This window comes from Argiope bruennichi, chromosome 5, assembly GCF_947563725.1.
Source record: "Argiope bruennichi chromosome 5, qqArgBrue1.1, whole genome shotgun sequence".
Taxonomy (NCBI): domain Eukaryota; kingdom Metazoa; phylum Arthropoda; class Arachnida; order Araneae; family Araneidae; genus Argiope; species Argiope bruennichi.
This window is the reverse complement of record NC_079155.1, coordinates 60,882,663-60,904,186: the sequence shown is the minus strand read 5'-3', so window position 1 is coordinate 60,904,186 and position 21,524 is coordinate 60,882,663. Positions and strand designations below refer to the sequence as shown.

At 29.0% G+C, this 21,524-nt stretch overlaps 1 protein-coding gene across 2 annotated transcripts in view; it reads left to right on the top strand.

Moving 5' to 3' along the window:
* LOC129968459 (syntaxin-1A-like) overlaps window positions 1-21,524 on the top strand; it is a 197,602-nt gene that overhangs the window by 29,479 nt on the left and 146,599 nt on the right. For both annotated transcript variants that reach the window (XM_056082345.1, XM_056082344.1), the window contains exon 2: window positions 12,738-12,815. In XM_056082345.1, coding sequence (XP_055938320.1) covers window positions 12,738-12,815 — 78 coding nt within the window. The remainder of the gene's footprint in view (window positions 1-12,737; window positions 12,816-21,524) is intronic.

Sequence of the window (21,524 nt, the reverse complement as noted above, 5' to 3'; positions counted from 1 at the left end):
GTCTCGATGTTAACCAGAAGCCTTTGTATAAGTATGCGTTAAGGGAAGCGCATTAATTCTGTCATAAATCAAAATGCCTCATATGAGAGGGTGATGAAAGGCTTTAATGTAAGCAATTTGCCCACTTGTTGCCATTACTATTTGGCAATATTGTTGGAATTCTCAGTTGACTTTTGGATAGTTTCAATATTATTCTAATGACTTCAGGGCAACACCATCTTAACAAAATTGAACGCATTGGACAAGAATAATTTTTAGCTACATCCGAACCATAACTAGGAATTTTGATGCTTATGATCCGACAAAAATACTTACTTTCTGAAATAACTGAGGTGAGAGAAAAAAAAAAATGTTGTTTTCTGTTAATGTCTTATAATTCTGCGAACTGAAGTATTTTATTAGCCGACATCCACTGTATAGTTTCTGTTTTACACACGGGTTGAGATTTTTTTATTAATAATCGCTGCACAAATATTTTTTGAATTGATAAAATAGTTTCTGCAAGATTACGGAATCAGTGATTGTATAGTTAAAAGCCTTAATCGTATCATTTTAAAATTAGATTTAAAAAATTGTAAACTAAGTTTTTATAAAAATTATTATTTATATATTAGCAAATTAAATTATTTATATATAGCCAAATATATATAATATGTGAAAAACAATTATTAAAACAAAACATTAAATTTTTTGTTTAAGGATTGTAACTCTAAATGTATAATATACTATACTATTAATGAAACATAAAGCATAGTTTGAGAACCCTTGTTACAAGAGGTTACTTCAAAGCTCACTTTAGATGTCTTCTACACATTTTGCTTTCGTTTTAAATTGTGAAGTTTTGAAAAGAAATCATACAATGCACTTTGTAATTATAAAGTAAAGAACAAAAATTTAAAAATATTTTGAGGTTTTTAAGTAATTAGTTATGTTAAGATGGCTGTTTCAAGGTAAGGACAAAATTAAGCTGTAATTCTTTAAATAGATATTTGGATCAAAATGCTATAAACTAATTAAGTTTTCAAAAAAGACTATTTTTTATTATTTTTATAACAAATAGTCTTTATATTATTATATTACTCTTATAATTATTTCTTATTTGTAATAATTTCTACAGTATTTGTTGCAATGTAAGAGCAATTTTCTCATATGAGATATATGAAAAAATAGAGCAAAGTTGTTTATTTTTAAAATCTTTGTTGTGCTCTGAGATAGTTCACCCCCCCCTTTTTTTTGTCATCTAATTTATATAACTCCTTCTGTTTCAATTTATAGAATACTTTAAATATTTCTGGATTATATACGATTTTTCTATCGAATGATTTATTTGTAATTTAAAAGTTTGCGAAGTGATAATTCTGTGAACCACTTTCGAAGTAATTAATGAAATTCATATACTTAGTTATTATTCATATATTAATCATATTCTGATACTTAGATTATAATAATCGAGAGAGAGAGAGAGAGATGTCCCATTTTACAAACCATATAACTTTTCATGTATGCTATATCCAGACATTATTTACAATGGCAAATGCTTTTTCGATGAAATATGAAGTGGGGACAGGGCCGGCAATCTGGGGGTATGCGGCGGATGCTACGCACCGGGGCTTCGCGATAGAGGGAGCCCCAACATGATTAAGAATTAAAATAATGTTCTGAACGGTAATAGCGGGATGAAAAAGAAGAGGAGAAGAAATTTAACTGGAACAGTCGATAGGTTTTGAAATATACGAATTTTGCTTATATATTACAATTTAGTGCAAATGTGCAACATATAAATATAAAGTACTGTCATTTACCTCACTATTAGATTAAATTGCATATATTACTTTGATAATTCATACTATAAAACGTTTAATTTTGTTAGATTTAATCATTTTCATTCCAAGGAAGTATTCATCTGGGTATCAAGACTCTAAAATTATTGCTCTAAACCCTCATACAATTTCTGTGTCTTGTCTTTGACACTCTTTTAATTTATTAATTTGTGACACCGCTTCCAGCAGTATGTATTGCAATTTAGTTTGGATATTTCAACGTTAATACTGCTTATTTTCTGCATCTACCAAAAGATGGCCAATTCTATAAAAGCATATAAACATTACTCCTAAATCATTATGCAACACTCGTTGGGAAGCCAAAATAAATACGATTAAAGCATTGTATATACAGTTTAAACAATCTTATTACCCTAGAAGAATTTATTGATGCAAATAACAATAATACAGCGGTATCTGAAGCTAAAAGTCTATTGGATTCAATACAAGAAATGATACTTTTTTTATATTTTACAGTATGGTTTACAATATTGTCCAAAATTAACACTATCAATGAACTATTTCAAGTAAAAGCAATTGTTCTCGACTGGGTTCTTAATTTAGCCAATGGAATTAAAACTGAAATCCAAAACTTAAGAAAAAAAATTGATTCTTACAAGAAGCAAAAGTAATTTGAATCTTTCAGAATCTTTTGCTGAAAAACGAATTTTAAAAAGAGAAAAATCATATTTCAAAACAGCAGAAGAAGAAATTATAGAAAACCAGGTTGAGGAATTTAGATGTTATTTATCAACTCTGTAACTGACCCTGTTATTGTACACATCGAAGATAGACTTAAAAGTATTTCAAATTAATCACTAATACAAAAACTTAACATAAATTAGAAAAATATACCAAAAACTTTGTAACGTTTTATAATAACAATGCAAATGAAAACCTAATCCAAATGATTCTTTTTCGACGGGATTTGATTTTGAAAGGATATAAATAACGCTCAACACATATTGCAATATATCTTAATTAATAATTATAATGATTTATTTCTAAATGTATTAATTGTGTTAAATCTTTTCTTTATATTGACAGTTATTATAATAAATGCTGAGCGCTCTTTCAGCAAATTAAAATTAATAGTCTTCGGTCAAGCATGTGTGCACAACACTTAAATGTACTTGCTCTATACTAAGCATCGAAAAAGAAATTGCAAAAGATTGTAATTTCCCTGAAGTAATTAATAGCAAACACACAATCATGCATTAAATAAACATGCAATAGTAATATGTGTTCGTATTAGAATTTTCTTTTCTTAGCAAAAAATTTAGGGCCCCATTGGTTTTTTTCACCCGGGCCCCTTTATAGAGAGGGCCGGCTCTGAGTTGGGAGAGAGGAGAAAATAATTTTCTTTATAAGATATATTTGAAAATGAAAAAGTTTACAAAGGTGAAACACACTTACTGTTTCCTCAAAAATATGAATTAATTTTTTTTTAGCCAATTGTTACTGAGATTATTACATGTAAATTGTACGTTTGCTAACTCGCTTCACGAATTTTATTTATGCAAATGAAATGTATTCATTACGTATTAAAGTCATCTTTAAAAGATAGAACTTTTATCTTACAAGCCTTAAGAACACCTTATCTGAAGTATGTTAGTAATATTTAGTGTCAAATTCTTTTGCTCGAAAAACTTTTTTCGATTCATTTGTACTTTATTTTAGTGATTTAAACAAATGATTCTTTATAAAATAGTGACAGTATATCGTTAAGTAGAAAATAAAATTAATGTATGAAATATTATTCTTGTAGATGAACTTTGTTTTATTTTGAAACATCAAATGCTATTTCATGCTCTTTAATTTCTTCTTTTATAGAAAAAACAAAATCTGCTATGAAAAGATAAGGCTATTTTATTAAAATCCGCTTATCTGAAACATATCGCGGATATTGAATCCGAAATTCTCCGCTGTCATTCTGTTTTTTACTTTATTGACATCAAACGCAGATCTGTTGCCATATGGGATCAATACTATAATGTAGTTGTAATATAAAATATAGAGATATTATGCTGAATGTCTACTCTAATTATGCCCCAATTGTTGATTGAAAAAATGCTTTTAATGAAATATTTATTTATTTTTTGGACAGTAAATGCTATGTTGAAAAAATTACGATGTTGAATTTTTATCCTATCTCCCAGTCAGATTTTGTAAAATATTCTTAACATATTTTAAACAACAAAATAGTTTCAGCTTTCTGTGGTTAAAATTGACCGAATTATGAAACATCGATTATCACTGTTTAAGACCATTTCAGTGCCGCTCCGCGACAATCCGCTAGTGAAGAAGCCGCTCTTTCTCGATGCGGGCCGTTAATTGGCCTATAAATAAGCAAGTTCTAAGCTTCATAACTCGGTCCGTTTTGAAGAGGTTTTTTTAGGTAGCAAATGATATTTTTTTCTTTTGTATTGCTCAAGTATCGGGAGTATTTTTCAAAAAATGTCTTAAGAAGACCGAAAACTTACATAGAAAGTTACATGCAGGATTTTCAGCAATGTATTTATTGACTCAAAATTCAAACAACATATTAAATAGATTTTTAAAAAAAAAATAATTAAAGCATTTTTCCTGCTAGAAATTGTTGCCTCTCTCTAGAGTAGAAATTTGTTAGTGGGTCTCGATTCAAGTGGATATCTTGTATAGTATGCCTCACTGAAATGTTTTATTTTAACTGCATCAAATGCTTCCCAAAATATTCCATACAATATTCTTCAATAAGAAATTTATAATCAAAACTGGATGCCATGAGCTGAATCACTTAATACTGTAATCTTTAGAGCTTATTAATTTCTCCTTTTGTAACAAAAATAAATTCTGCTTCGAATAAATAGTGCTTTGTTATTAAGAACCGCTTATCCGAAACTCATCACTGATGTTGAGTCTCAAATTCTTTACAGGAATATTTGTTGTTTATTCTTTAATTCACGTCTCTCTATTCGATCCTGTCCTGACTTTTCAAAAGCTCGTCTTCGAACCTCGTCTCTAACTTATTACCTTCGACGAAAGGGAGTGTTGCTTTTCGCTTTTCTTAATAGCGTAATTACAAAAAGAACAAAATTAATTACGCGCTTTTCCCTGAACGAAGGTAATAAAAGGCAAAGCTGATAAAAATGCTTTAGATAGCTATTTGATTAAAGAATGCGTTGGTGTGGACGGTTTCCTAAGTGTGAAGTTTCTTTTGATTTCTTTATGGCGTTGTAGTCGTCGTCAGCTGTATTCTAATGAGAGCGCCAAGGAGTTAATTGATTGTGTAGGTCATAAAAATCGAATTGAATTATCAGAAACTTTCTAATTAATTCTGCATGCAGTATGCGCTCGACTTAACGAGGGTGTTTGTAAAAGTTATCTGTTCTTGGGGGAGGTCTCGAATTGCTACTTTCTTTTCCTTTTATTGGAATGTTTTGTTGGAGTACGATCTGCGACATATTTCTGAAGAAAAGAAATGTGGAAGTATTGGTATATATGGCGTTCGGTTGAATATGCGTAATAATCATTCGGCTTGTAATAATTTGGTGTGGGCGATTTCTTTTTGGGATGTATCGCAAAATCTTTTATTTCTTGGATTTCTCTTTTTGTTTTAATCAGCCTTAATATGCGTCGTTCATCAGGCTGTTCATGAATATAATGCATGGAGATTTTATTTCGAAATGAGGATTTTTAATTGTATGAATAATAACTTCAGCGGTTTTGCTGTATTTAAATTTATCAATCATTTTGCGCCTGGCGCTGTTTCCTTTGCTTGTTTTGCTACTTCAATCTAGTGTAGTCTTAAAACGAATTGCTACTAAAATATCATCAAATTTATTTCGTGACTAATTAGTCAGATTAATTGTTGCTTTTTAAAACTTACATTATATATGTTTACTAATCTGTAATATTGCTTCTTTGCGAAGTTAGACATAGTAAGCACGAGAGTGTTGAAAATATCTCTGATAGGGTTTAGCGGTTACTGAGCCAATGACACCTGAACTAGGCGATGGATTTCACGATTCTGATAAGAAAAACGAAAGTTCTGGAATATGCATGATTTTTGTTAACATCTCTATTAGAACTAAGATACTTCTTTCTAGGAATGCTTTCCCATGGGAGCTATAAAAGTGCTCATAAGAGTATAGAGAATACTGCTGAGTGAGTTCTATCTTTTTAGTACTGAGCTCCAGTGAGTTCTCACCGAGTGCTTTCTGCTGTTGCATTTGATTGACAATGATTTGTTTCTTATGCGCTGTGTTTGTGAAAAATTCTTCATAAAATTATAGTAAACTATGTTTGTCTTTTGCTAAATTATAGACTACGGCTGTTTTTTGAGAAGTTTAATTATCATTTCTCTTTGAATCATCCATTTTAAATTTGGATTTTTATGCGAACATGTATAAAATATGTGAGAAAGTTTAATATGGAAAAATAGCATTAAATGAGTCATAAAAAATTATGTAATTCACTGCATTATACTAAATTAATTTTAAGCAGTAAATTTTGATTTTCGAAAAAATAATAATAATAAAGAGAAAAGTGTTCTTATTAATATATGTGACAAAAGGTAATAATATATTAATTAAAAAAAGAATAAATCAGTTCGGTTCTGTAGTATATATTTGAAAACATTTTTGTTACAGTCAGTAGTAAATTACAAAAACTTTTTTTCTGAAAGGGGAAAAAAAAAGAATACGCATTGCTTTTTAAGCCATACAATTATTCTATTAAGAACAATATTTTTATTAATTGTTATTAATTTCACTAATATATCGATTTCTCTAATCCTCGATTTATGATTAAATTGGTGCATGAAATTTGTTTTTACAATACGAAAAATGATCTTGTTAATGAATTCATCCATTAGAAAATAGCGTTTAGATTTATATTTTATCTACGGGACTATATCTATGGAAATTTAGAAAATTCTTTATTTATATTTTATTTTGTTCCTCAAAAGTATAGTTTAAATCTTAAAGAAATTTTAAAATTCAGCCCTTTTAATGTTTTAAAATATTTTTCAGCCTAAAACTTTAAAATGGTTAGAGTTTAACACATTCGTTGCCAAGATTTACGCCTATGGTTCAGATAATCTAATAGTAAGAGAGAAGTTATCTAATTAAGTAGTAGTTATGTACTAATTAGATTGTAGGCATGAGTTACTTGACAGCTGTTAAAATATTCGGTTATTTTGGTTTGTAAAAAAGCCCACAATCTTACTGACACGACATAAATTGTACTTGTTTTTCTTTGTGTTAACCTTTTAAGCCCTCATCGAATCAAAAACATGTATTTTAATAGATTTCCTTTAAATTATGTTAAAAGCGTCAAAATTAAGTAAATTGCAGAATTAGATTAAATTTTTTAAAAAATCAAAAAAATTGTCGAAAAACTTGTAGAAAATAACTTGACGCTTATTTATAGATATACATTTAAACATTTGTAAAACACAGCTAATTATAAAAAAAGTTATTATTTTCGAATTCTTTGCATTATTTCGAAAATATATCAAAGGCGTAAAAAAAAAAAAAAAAAAAAAATGGGGATATTTTAGCACCAAAATCCGGCAAACATATATAGTATGTGAAATGAAAATAATTTAGATATTTGGGAATACATTTGACTTTTTAAACAAATAAATAAAAAAAAAGATGATATGAAATGCGCTTGATTTAGTCACGAAAGAGAAGTGTAATTATTTTATAAATAAAGCATTTGGTTTTATCGAGCTTTTTGGATTTCATTAAAATTCCTAGCTAACTCTCACTGCATTTCTTAAAAACCTATTAACCTTATTAAATACAGTTTAACCAATGTTTAACATGTCAATCCTTTGGTAATTTTGGTCCGATAACTGCGTAGCAGGATTTTTTTTTATCATCTGCTTATAAATCAGTGTAATTCATGTACATTAAATCACACCTTTTCATTTTTTAGCGACTGGAGTAATTCCCCGATCCTCCTGCATATGCTCATAAATTATCTATGAGCTATTTAAAGGTTATCTCTCTTTAACGCAGTTTTCCTGCTGATAGGCAAAGTCTGAACTACTTGCCCTCCGTAATAAGTTATTAATGTTTTACTTGATATTAGCAAGGGCGACAGTGAAGTGTGAAACTTCGATTTTTAGATTTGTGAACTTGAAGTTTGTAGTAACAGCGCAAGTTTGTCGTTGACGGGAAAAAGCAGCTGTCGTGTCGGTTTTCGTTATTAAGAGGTGGTGCCATGTATAAATTATGAATCTGTGTACATCAGGGAAAGGGTAAATATGTCTCTTCGGGGAATTGTTAATTGAGACCTTGTCGAAAACCTTATTATAGTTGCCTTGGCAATTTAAGTCTTAAATTGGTTTTCTTAAGCTATGGGATTAAATAAGTGAATATTGGGGCGTGAAAGCTTTAACAGCTATTACTTTTTCTTTCTTCTATGCGAAGTATGCAAAAAAACTTTATTATAATCCTCAAAAAATTTCGAACTCGAGATTTTGAGAAATCTCTGGGTTTCACAAATCTCTGATTCCGGAAAATACATTTTTAAAACTGTGGCTTCATGTCTATGATTACGGTATCTCCAAAGCGATTTGAGCTAGACGAATGAAATTTGGTATATGGTTTAACCACCAAATTCGTATATTTCTATCAAATTTTGAACGAAATTCATTTTGAAGAAGCGTTTTTGAAGCGAACCAACTGCCTGAATATCAGTTAACGCTATAGCTAGAAAACGAAGACAGCTAGATAGTTAAAATTTGGTGCACATATTTAACATCTATAGTGTAGATACCTACCAAATTTGCTGCCATATCCGTCAGTCATTCTTTTACATTCATGTAAACGCAATAACTCCAAAACGCAGCGATTTAATTGAATGAAATTTGGTATTTGACTTCGTGATGACAGCTGTAGTTCTCTATCAAATTTTGGTTTCAGTCATTTAGAAAAAAAGCAAATCTGAAATACCTATTCGGTGTTTTGGTGCGTTTGTCATAACTGCATCCCAGCAATTAATTAGAAGGGAAAAAAAAAAAAAAAAACTCAACAAATGCATGTTTATAGGCTTTTTTTTTAATTTTTTAAATCCCCCCCCTAACTTGTTTGCTAATGGCATGTGGCTAACAATACAGAAGTATATTTATTAGAGACTATATGAGAAAGTTTTAGTTAGGTCACTGCCGCCTGGATTTTGTATATTATGAAGCAAATAAATATAGTATTAAAAAGTTTATTATGGTATAGAATATTAGAAGGTATATTATAGTATATATACCTTTTAGAGTATAGAAGAATATTAGAAGGTATATTAGAAAGCAAGGAGCAAAAAATTATAGAAAAATTTTCTTGAATTGAAGCATTTCAATAAAATTTTTTAAATAAACTTCCATAAATTTTTTACTGTTTATCATTAATTTCTGCTTCATTTTTCTATTTTGTTTGTTTGATTTCAATTAAATTGGCTGTTTTTAATTTCAATTAATTTTTAGAATAGCTGACATATTCAGGATCCTGTAAAGAAATATTCTTAAATATCAAATAAAGATATACTTTAAGCCATGCGATTTCAGTAACCATATGCACATTTTTCCTTAAAGGAGAGTCAAATGACGTCAACGTCATTTTTATATGTAAATATCTGCTAAAACTATCTGCTTCCTTTAAAAATGTTATCTAGTCGGATAATGTCACGTTCTTACTACTTATAAAAAAAAATAGCATCCGAAAGCGTTAAGCTCACCGGATATATTTCCTAATATGCGTAATACTTTTAACAGCTTTATTTACAGATTAAATAAAAATTTCGACCATATTAAAAACGTAAACTTTATTACTATTTTTTTTATTTACTTTTTTATTATGGAAAACTAAAGGTAATCTTAATTTTTTTTAAACTGTAAGCAATGGAAGAAAAATATTTGCGTTAACATAAAAGGTGCCTTGAATTTCATTGTGACAATATTTGTGAGAATTTTACATAAAAACATTTTTTTAAAAACTTGGACGATAGCGAAATATCATGATTGAATAGAATATCGTTCTTTTAATGACGAAAGAATGAATTTACGATTAAACTTCAGAAATATAATTAAAAATCGGTCAAAAGCTTGAAGCATACACATTTAGATACTGATAACGTACAAACTGATACATTTAGATACTGATAACGTACAACTGAACCTTACTGATAACGTACAAACCTCCTCCGATCTAATATAGTGGTTCATGCTCAATAATTGAGTCGCCAATCAATGTATTTCTTTACTGATTTACAGAATATTTGAATGATTGATGACCTACATGCTTGACTGAGAAGATCACAAATAGGCGATTTCTGACTTTGAAAATTGTGATGAAATTGGATAAATAGTTTACTATCTTATGATATGAACTGATACACGTGATTAATTATCTGTTGAGTTTTCTTACTGCTTGTACTCAACGTTGCGTAGAATGTAATATTTCGCTAGTTAGGAGCTATATTTATATGTCCTAGTGTGTCTTCATTTCATTGATTAAAATGGATGAAAGATGTAATGTTCATTTTTCATATTGGTAATTATACCAATTGTTATCACGCGGGAAAAAAAACGATTGCATTAAATTGTAAATTTTATCTAATCTAATTAATTAACGATGAAAATATCAAGAAAAAGATTTTGTGAAAATAGCTTTTTAAAATTTATTTAAACAACTCTATTAATTTAGCTGTGTGTTCAGCTGTCCATGATGTGGAACAAACATATTTCCCAAGATCTTCCTCTAGAGATTATTAATACAAATAGGATTGCTTATAAACTTGTGGGAAATTCTTAAATACTGCTTTCAATTTTGAAAACTTTGTATGAAAGAATATTTATTAGATAAACAAAACGGTTATGGCTCTTCATTCTGGATGCATCCTTGAATACATTGAGTTCAGTTTTACATGAAGACGTAAAACAATGAGAAAACAAGCAGGATTGGTCTCCCTAAAACTTACTCGCATACTCTCTAATAAATTTGTCATGCCAGAGAATGCCTTGCATGGTATTGGCGTACAATAGATAGGAAATATTAATTTTTGGCGTAAATTTAGCAATTTTATTTAAAACGATTATCATTCTTGGCGAGTCGTTTCGCGACTAATCCCTGGCATGGCGTTAATGGTATCCGCAAATCGAATTTGTGCTTTGGACACGTTTTTCGCAATCGATTGAAACAAAAGATTTGACACAAAACTGTACCGGTAGTCGCAAAGTTCCGTACCTAATTTAATACATTTAAGTCACTGTGTTTACATGTTTTTGAAAGTAACACCGACAGTCAGTCAACCCGTTGTTGATTTTGTTTCAAACTTTCACAGATGTCTACACTATAGATGTTAAATTTGTTTGCCGAATCTTATCTCTCTCCGTTTTGTAGTTATTTTGTTAACTTATATCGGAACAGACGGACTTCGTATGAAAAGATTTTACTCAAAATTTGATAAGAAACTGAAAATTTGGTGTAAAGACTGTATACTTAATTTTATCCGCCAAGCGTATTTGAGTTTCCTTTGTCACAGACAGACGGACAGGTGTTTTCCAAAAATGTTGTCTTCAGGAAGATAGAATTTGGAGAAAATTTATAACTTAATGAAATCGATTGTTCAATCAAAATGTCCACTGTTTTGAAAATTTTTTGGAAATGATTTTATATTCAGAATTTTAGGACAATCATTTTTCTCACTGAAAATATATATAAGAAAGCTACATTATTTTAATTTGTTAATTCCTAAAGTGAGGAAGAAAATAGTTTAGATTCATTCCACATTAATAATGACAGTAGATTTTTTATATGTATACATGTATGCATGTATTTGGCAGAAAAATAATTAAAATACCAAATATGTATACTAAAATAATTAAAATACAGATAGCAAAATAATTAAATATTCATCCGCCACACAATCTTATCTGCATTTTTGTACTTTGAATGAATTCTTTAAACAGGTCAAAATTTTTGTGGTTATGCATTTCAACGGATACATCGATAAGTAGTTTATTCCGATGCTCTTGCCTACTAAAATGATTAATTACTAAAGTGGTTATGGCCGTTTTTCACTCTTTGTGTTCGAATGGCGAACATCGTTTCAATTTATTTGGAAAAAAAGATTAAATAATCAAAAAAAAAAAAAAAAAGAAAAGGTTTAAAAAAATTAAGTGTTTTACTATTAGTCGCTATTTACTATTAGTTTACTATTAAACGCCTGATAATACACAAAATGGTTTTTAAATAAAAACGATGGTGATTTTTTAATACAGATGAGGACTTATACATATGACTTAATTAATAGTTAATTTTTGTATTTACAAATTTGTTAGTTTATTTCTTTCAAAGGAAAAATTATAAATTGATTGATTGATAAATTGATTATAAGGTATTTCATATCATAACTTTTTTATTTATGATTTGTTTTTTAGAAATTATTGCAGAATTAAAAACGCACATGGTTGGGAAATTATTTTTATTGATTTTGAATTGTTATTATTAAATAATTTTTTTACTTTTTCGCATGCGATGTTTAAGTCTGGTAGCAATAAGAACTTCAAATTTTCTCTATAAATATCACAATTAAAAAAAAAAAACGCTTTCATAGATTTTTATTACATCTAATTTAACTGCCTATTATTGCAACTAAATTTTTCATGAATTAAAAACATAAAAACAGTTCTCCTGTGCGATTCTGGATATCTGGATTAATTTTTTAATACATTTTATAACATATACCGTTTTGAAATTCATTGAAAATTTATAGATATACCTATGTATTATATTTATATTCTGATTTGTATGAAAATGTGTCAGATTTTGTCACGGTATTTTTCAGAAATTTTCCAATAAAATCTCAATTACCTTTGTACTTAAATTATTCTAACATGAATCCTGTACTTAATACATTCCTTTATCATTTCAGGCCCAAGGTGATGATGATGTCGCGGTCAGCGTTGAAGACACCAGAGGTAGCGGGTTCATGGAAGAATTCTTCGCCGAGGTAAGTGGCTGAAACCATTTTTCAGTATTTGGTTTCTTTTTCGGTAACAAATGAAGCGATACAATCAAGCGGCTTTTATCTTCTCTTTCCCGATTTAATGTGGTTAATGAAGCAGGAATACGATAATTAATTGAAAATTTTAAATTGACGACAATTAATGTTGCCATTCAACCGTTTCGCCATATCTGTTATCAAATTTCGTTCCTTGTTAGTTTTTTTAGATTCTTGAAATGCAGCTATTGTCTTTGTTCTTTTGTTCCTTATTATTGTATTGTATTCGATGATAAAGGTACTTACACCTTATCCTTTACTATTATCTAAAATTCTTCTTGGGCTTGAGTCAAGTTCGAAACAATAACTTTTTCTCCACGCTTCTTAAACAGGTCTAATATCTGATGAATGGTAATGATAAAGAATTATCTGCATTTTGTGAATCTGTTTGAGTTTAAAGAAAATAGTTTAATAGATCGTCCTATGTTATTTGTTTTATCACTTCCTGCTAGTAAAATTCTGAAATTTGCCAATGATCTAATATTTCATGTGGGGAAAGTCATTTTTGGCGGGATTTACAATTTCTTATATATGTAGTTAAACTTGTATAGTTTAAAAAAAAGAAAAATTGAATTTTATATATACTATTTTCCCCTTTCCATTTCGAAATTTGGAAGTATTTATATATGCATTTGCTTTTAGGTCCCATCCTTCTTAAAACAGTCCTTGTATTTCATTCTTTTCAGAAAAATATTTAAAACATAATATTAAAGTATTACTTTAAATAAGGATACTGGTTTTTTTCACTACAATTTTTGAATGATCGCTTTTCTTTTATTTTTTTGTGATATTTAACTTTTTTGTGTTGTTAACTTCCATTATATTAATTTTTTTCCCTACAACAAACTTTAAAAAATAAAGTTTGATGATTATGCAAGTTTACAATTCAAAGTTTTTAATAAATTCTTATAGGATTTTTTCCCTCTCTCGCTACAATTTCTCTGCTTTTATAAAATGATAGTCATTTTTTTAAAAAAAACTGGAGGATTGGTTCAAAATGCTGACTTATCGCAAAATTCATGATCTCAGCAACATGTGCCATCTGATAAAAAAAAATAAGTCTTGTTATCTTACTTCAGTGACAAACGTTTTTTCATTTTTTTGGATTCTAGCCCAAAGCACAATGTTCTGTTTGACTGTGTTGTTTGAAGTATCCCCCCCCCCCTTTTTTTTTCTTATGTCACGTGGTTATACAATGAGCATTAGAAGAATCTGTCTTTTCTGCCGTGGAAAGTAATATAAAGTTTGCTTTTTAAAATTTCGCAAATTCTTTTTTTGTTTTTCGTTTCCACCATTTTGAAAATAACGGACAAATTTGATAAGCAAGTTTTTTCCCCCTTTTTCTTTTTTTTTAATATGTAAAAGTCATTGTTTTTAGTGTTTGTGCTAATATAAAATAAAATCCAAATTTTCAAAAGCAATTGCATTTTAATGCATGGTCGAAAATAGGTACCAAAAAAATTGTAAAAGCATCAAAATATGCAGGAAATAACGGAAAATCTTAAACTCTATAGATATTTCTTAACTCCCAGATTTTTTTTCTTTAAATTATTATGTACATTTTAATTGTACTTTTCCCAATGTTTAAAAACATTTCTATTTGTTAATATTCATATTGCCATGAATATCGATATTGCCATGAAGGTTACTGTGGTTTGAATCTTGCCATTTTAAATATAAATAAAGAAAGGCTAGTGAAGAATTCGGTTCTTCAAAAATGGAAATTCCAAATATGTATATTATTTGGACAAATTATGTTATATTAATGAAAGAGAAAGAAGAAGACAAGGAAAAAAAATTACATTGTGGATTGTATTCCTACAGATGAATTTGTTCTCGCTCTCTCCCTCCCCTATTTCTTTTCATTTATTAATGTTTTCTTTTGAAATGACATTTAAGTTGAATATTGTCATTCTTTAAGTCAACTTGAAACCTAATATTTTATAATTAAATCCTTTTGAAGTCTCCCATTAATTTTTTAAATTTTATTTTACTTCAAATCTCTTTGTTTCAAAACTCAAATGTCTCATGTTTTTTTTTTTTTTTTTTTTTTTTTTTTTTTGTTCTGTTCACTGTTTAAAATTATTTGCGGTTAAAAAACTATAACATAGTTTTAACTATAGTTAAAACTTTAACATAGTTATAAAAACTACTTGCATAATAGTTATTCAAAATTTCACTAATAGATCTAGATTATGATAAGTACTCTCAATTGTAGAATGGCTATTTCACTAATTTGCATATGCCAAGCAGATTAGAAACCTCAGTTTAAAGTAAATTTCTAATTAAGCTACCTAAAACTGATTCATATTAATGGCAAACTGTTTTTGATTAAGTAATCTAATTATGTGTTTGGAGTCTATTAACATACCATAAAAAAATCCCCCACCTTAACTGTTTAAATACACTTATAAAATGTTTTAAAGTATTCACTTAACATATATTTCAGATATAACCTCTTGGAATTAAATTCATTGTACTATTGACTGAGATTTCCTTTATTTTATAAATTTCAGTTTAGATTGCATAATGGATTTCTTGAGATGCCCATTTATTCCTCCTAAACTATTTAAATAAATAAAGACTATTTGTATTTTATCGAAAGTGAAGACTGGGCATTGTTTTTAGAACCTCGAACAGTCATTGTTCTCCTGTCTCATTTGGGCACCGTGATCGGTTCAGCAGATTCGGCAACTGGCACAATTCTTCTGCAGAGACTGGCTGGATTGGTGTGTTTTGATTTCGACTTTCCCTCCTTTCTCTTGCCGTTGAATAAATAGCCCTGAGACGGATTCGATTTTCTCCGAAGGATTTCATTGAAAGTCAACGTTTCGCCATCGTTTCGCTTCGGATTTTTGTCAGTTCCTTTTTATCTTTCGTGTCTGTCTTCAGGAGGAATCATGAAGATGGAGATTCCCCTACTTTATTTTCCCGCTGTCAGTTGCTATCTTTTAAGGTCATTGCAGGGGATGAAAGAAATCCCATCTTGCAGGCCTGAATATTTTATATTCTTATAGATTTATTGGACAAACATATGTTTGCTTTCTTTAGTGTGAAGTTTTCTTTCGGGAAATAATGTAGGGATGTGTGCGAGGCTAGGAGATTTTTTTTTGTTATATTATTTGTCAAATACATGTTATACTTTAATATATGTTTTTTTATTCTAATATATAAAGCAATTTTTAGATGTTTTGCTGGGGACATGTTTTTTGAAAGAGAAATTATGTACTTATGCTTAACTTTATTTTGACAGCAATGGTTATATATGCTCTACATGTGAGTGAGTTATTGTACTATTATTATACCATAGATACAATATTATTTGGTTTAGGAATTGTTCCCTGTAGTCTTTTATTTATGTTACAGTCTTGTTATTTATATTTGATTGAAGGATATTGAGAATGTTTAGAAAAAACCGGCGCGTTATCGATCGAATTTTAATCTCTTTTTCCATTATATTAATAATATTTAACCATCATAGTACAAACAATAGACAAAACAAAACAACAACAACAAAAAAAAAAAAATCGGAGATACGTACCACTGAAATATTGTTAATTGATTAGGTTCTAAACGTGATTTGACTCTTTCCGTTATTTTTTTAAATTTATTCTTGATTATATTTCAGCGATAACATGCGCACACGCACACACAAATCTTCAATATCATTGCAATGCGTGTAAATATAAAGTAATTAAATCTAGTATATTAATGTAAAATTACTTAATATTTTAAATTTATTTGAGAATTTAAGTTATAAGGAAAAAAAATTTCATTGAAAAGTATAACCTTTTAAAACTTTGATTTAAAAAATTTTTGAGAGTTATTGAAAGAAAACCTTCATTATTTTAGTTACATTTTATAGGAAAAATTAATTAAAATTTGAAAACTTGTACCTTTCTTAGAGAACACATGTTATCCAAGAAGTAACCACGTGCCAAATTTTGCAGACTATGGCTCAAAAGGTCTATCCTGTTGAACATTTTGGTCGATTTCTCTACCATAAATCAAACGCATCGCGTTAGGCAGTAATTTACACTTTGCAAAATCTACCCTGTGCCATCACTTGAGGTACAAATCTTTTTCTCCAATATATGGAGTTATATTCTTTCCTGAAGAACATTCAGAAGAATTTTGTTTGCTTTGGAGGCAAGAAAGAAAAAAAATCTCCTACAGCCTGTCCGAACGCAATAAGCGATTCTTTGCTAAAGCGCGCATCGATCTTCTAGTTATATAGTGCTCGTTAAGCTCACAGCCAAAGGATATAACCAATAAATTTTTTTGTCCCATGTTCTTGATTCCGTGCCTTAGACTAGTGGACCACGAGTTGACTATCAGATCCATGTGTTTGGTAAATTAGCTTTGAAAATCATTAAATATACTTTTCAGATTTAATTTTTTTTCTTTTCTTATCTGGTTACTAATGTGCAGTTATCCGCATAATGATCATTGTAATTTATTCCATTGCAAATAAATTTGCTGTGATCGTGCAAAGTGTTCTATGAAAAGAGATGAATTCAAGGGATTTGAAGATTGATATGGATGTTACACATATGCGTAATTATTTTTGACAATAACAGAAATTAATGTTATCTGAGCAGCGCACATCGCATCTTCTAAGTTAATCTTTTAAGTATAGATTTTCTACATGTGTGTAAGTCAGGAGTGTGTGTAAGTCAGGAGTGAAGATATTCAGTTCTAGTTTTGTGAATTTGTTCAGATTTCAGGACTGAACGTGATTCGAATTGCGCCATGATTGACTGTAATGGTGTGTTTTGATTTCGACTTTCCCTTTTATTTTGCTGCTGCATAAATAACCTAGACGGATTCGATTTCTTCCGGTGAATTTCGCTGAAAGTCAATGTTTCGCCGTTTCCTCTTCTGCAGTTTTTTGTCAGATCTTATATATATATATATATATATATATATATATATATATATATATATATATATATATATATATGCGCCTGTCTAAAAGGTAGAAATCTTACATAGTCTACTTTCTGGTTATTGGTAGCAGTATTTTAAAATCGCTTCAAGTTTGAGAATAAAGGAGATGTAGTCTTTAAGTAATTTATTTTCTTACGCTTTTATCGGGTAAAAATTTGCTGAGTTTTGATTTCAATTTGAGAAATTCACCCTGAAAAAGAAATACATACCTCATTTAAGGCTATACAGTGTTGACCAAATGAATTTATGTAGCATATCTATATGTACCTTTCCATAACACAGTATGATTATATACGGAATGTTTTTAAAGGTGAATCTTACATGTTTTATTACATAATTTCAATCTTTCTGATGGTAAGAGAGGCTGCCGGCAAATGGATCTGAATACCCTAAATAGAAATTTTTATGCTTCAAATATATTGCAGTTCCGAAATTTCTAGATCGCTTGTTACTTATTTATGTTAAACCAAAAAAGCAAGTAATGTAGAATCCATAGAATAATATAAAATATACAACAGAGTTGGATTGAATTCTGACTTCTTCCTTCTGTGTTCCAGTTGTGTATTCCTTCTTTCCAAATGGTGCGTTTAGATGGGAGTAATATTTACTTATTTGTTTTGACATTATTAGTGAGTCAACGAATGAAAATATCATTATTTCTCCTTGTACAGAAATTCTCAAAATCCATGCATTCTTCGAATGAATAAATGAATTACTTTCTTAAATGATAAATATTAGTGATGATTTTGTTTGCTAAGGAGTTCCCCTGATTGTGATTATTTAAACAATTTTTTTTATACACTTACAGTATTTTTACGTTAAAAATGACTTTTTATACATAATTATCCAGTTAATACAATAATATTTGCTCTCTGCATTATTTTTACTTAACAGCTCATAATCCTTGTTTAATTATATAATTCCATGTGAACTTATTTATGGTAATTATGTACGATAAAATATATCAAAGTGCGGATTATTTGAATTTTCTTTTGAGACCACGACATTTACAGAATTTTATTTGCATCTGCAGCAAGATTCCGTTATTAAATAGAATAATAAATTGAACAGGACACTTAAGAACCGTTCAGAAGAAAGAGAAATTCTGTATTTCTATACTGACGGGAGGAAAAAAAGACAATAAGAGAGAAAAAAATTGTCTTGATGGTGTCTTGAATTGGTGGTTAGGATGGAGTGGGAGACTCTCCGTCTTCATCTTGGGGAATTTCGGTGTCTCTCCCCCCCCCCCTTTTTTTAAGGCCTTTCAAAGCTACAGTCAGGGAGATAAAAGCATCCGTTTGAAGAGAATGCACTCAAATGCCTATTAACTTGTTTAATGTCGTTTGCAATTCCAAAGATTGATTTATCATTAGCTTTTGGGCCATATCAGTCGACATTTTGAATTCTTTCAATAACTAACAAAGTTTTACATTTGTATCAATTGATTTATGAAACATTAACATTGGTATATACTATTAATTTTCTCTTAACAATTATTAAGTGTTTATGCCTTTTTTGAATATTCTGCATTTCTGGAAATGAAGAATATTCAAAAGAATTTCTAAGAATTTTTATTTTGGAGCAGAATTTGATTTTTTATTGATGATAAAAACCAGAAAATGAGAGAGATAAATCTTTTTTTTCTCCATGGCAGTTATTGTTTTTATGTTATGGGCGATTATTTCCAACACCATTCAAATTTGGTATCTTGTAGTCTTACTATGATATCAAGGAAGATTTAAAGTCTCTTTAATAAGAGTTACGTATATTTAATTTAGAGTGTATATTTCACGTATTGTGATGAGACGTTTCAGTCAATTTTATTAGTGGTGGATTTGTTAAAATTTGCAAATAGCAACTGCAGTTTAGTCCACATGAATTAGACTTTGTTCTAATTTTCAGACTCTTCTTCGAATTTCTTCCAGATATTGAAAGAATAGATGTGTAAACTATTGTCATGGATATGACACATAATTGAATATTGTATGTCGTAACTTATGGAAAAAATTAAATAAAGTAAGAAACAAAATAGCTGTCCTCTTGAATTTGAATCCTTTATCACCAGCCATTAATGATACTCTATCCGTGAACTTCTAAATCCGTTTCTATAATTAAGGGTAGCGATATATTTTTTGTTAAAAATATCAAATGATTAAACTTCTTGATATCATTTGATCGAACTAAAATATTTTATTCATTTATTATTTTTGTATCGTCATATTAAAAACTGTGAATTTTAATTGATTAGAAAACTCTCAGAATCTTTTAATATATTAAGCTGATTTATTAAAATTGAAATTGAAATAATTTTTCCGATTTTTAATCTATTTGAACTTTAGTTTCTCAAATGAAATGCAAACAAATATTCAAGTGGATTCTAACATACAAAATTAATAATAATAATAATAAAAAGAAATACAATTTCTTTTTTACTGTACAAATATTATGGAATCTTCCTTCGTTTCCTTACAAAAAGCGGCATCGCACATTTGTATTTTTAACCTCTTTGGTCGCATTATCCCATTTTTGCTCTATTAGACATTGAAGGGAGTAAAATATCTTATTTTTTCTCTCCACTATAAATCTTCCAGCAACATAATATTTCATAAAAATATGTCATTCTATTTGCGATAGTGTAGTCCAAGAATTAGTTTGAAAATATCGTTGACACAAAATTTAACTCGGTTTCGTTCTTTTGTTATCGTGTTGTTTTAGGAGGGTGGGATTCGTTGAGAGACACTATCTCATCTTTGCAGTTTTATTTTTATCTGTCACCATTTTTCTTGTTTTTACCCACATGGCCTTCTCCACAGTCACTTCTCCTCCAATCGTAACTTTGTTTTTATTTATTTGGGAATTTTGGAGCATTAAGTTATTGCTTTTCTCCTTTGTCATGAAGTTTTATTTAGTTTGCTTTTATTTTGCGTGTCTGGACAATATTAAATTTTTTATATATGGATATGCTCGTCGGTAAACTCCATGGTGCATTATTTTCGGTTTTTTTTTTTTTCGAAATTTAATTTTTCTAATGAATTTTGCAAGGTGTGTCTTTTTAGAGGTGGATGGGAGGGGATTGAAAATGTACCTGCATTGCGACTGAAATATCTGAAAGAAGTGTGAAATACTTTTTTAATGTGCGATGCTAACTCTTCTTTGTGCTGTCAGATTGTTTGAAATTTAAGTCAGAATATAATTTTTCTTGGAAAAAGTTTTAATTTTCAAATTTAGCATAGTTTCAGAATTAAGTTTTTGGGCAGTGAATACAGATTTAAACAATTTTACTGTCTCTAATATGATTGAGGAGGGGGGAGGGACCAAAAAAAGAAATCAGAGCTAAATCCTGCTCTTTCTGTGAATAAATTTAACTGTAGTTGAATTTATAAAATGATTATTAACAATCGTTTAAAAAGTATTTTCTTAAGATAAGAAACTTTATTTTTCAAAAAAAAAAATATTTAAATATCTGGACAGGTTTTGAATTTTCTCGTTTGTGATAAAATGCAAATTTAATATTTATTTAGTCTTACTGTTTCACTTCTTTCCATTTGGAAGCAAGATAACATTTTCTGCAAAATTACGGGATAATAAAAAATATTTATAAAAAAATGTTGTATTACGCACGCGATTGCGTTACATAGAAACAAAGTATCTTTGTTAAAAATTTAATTATGCACTGAATGTTGATAAGGCATTCTTTTTTCGCTTTAA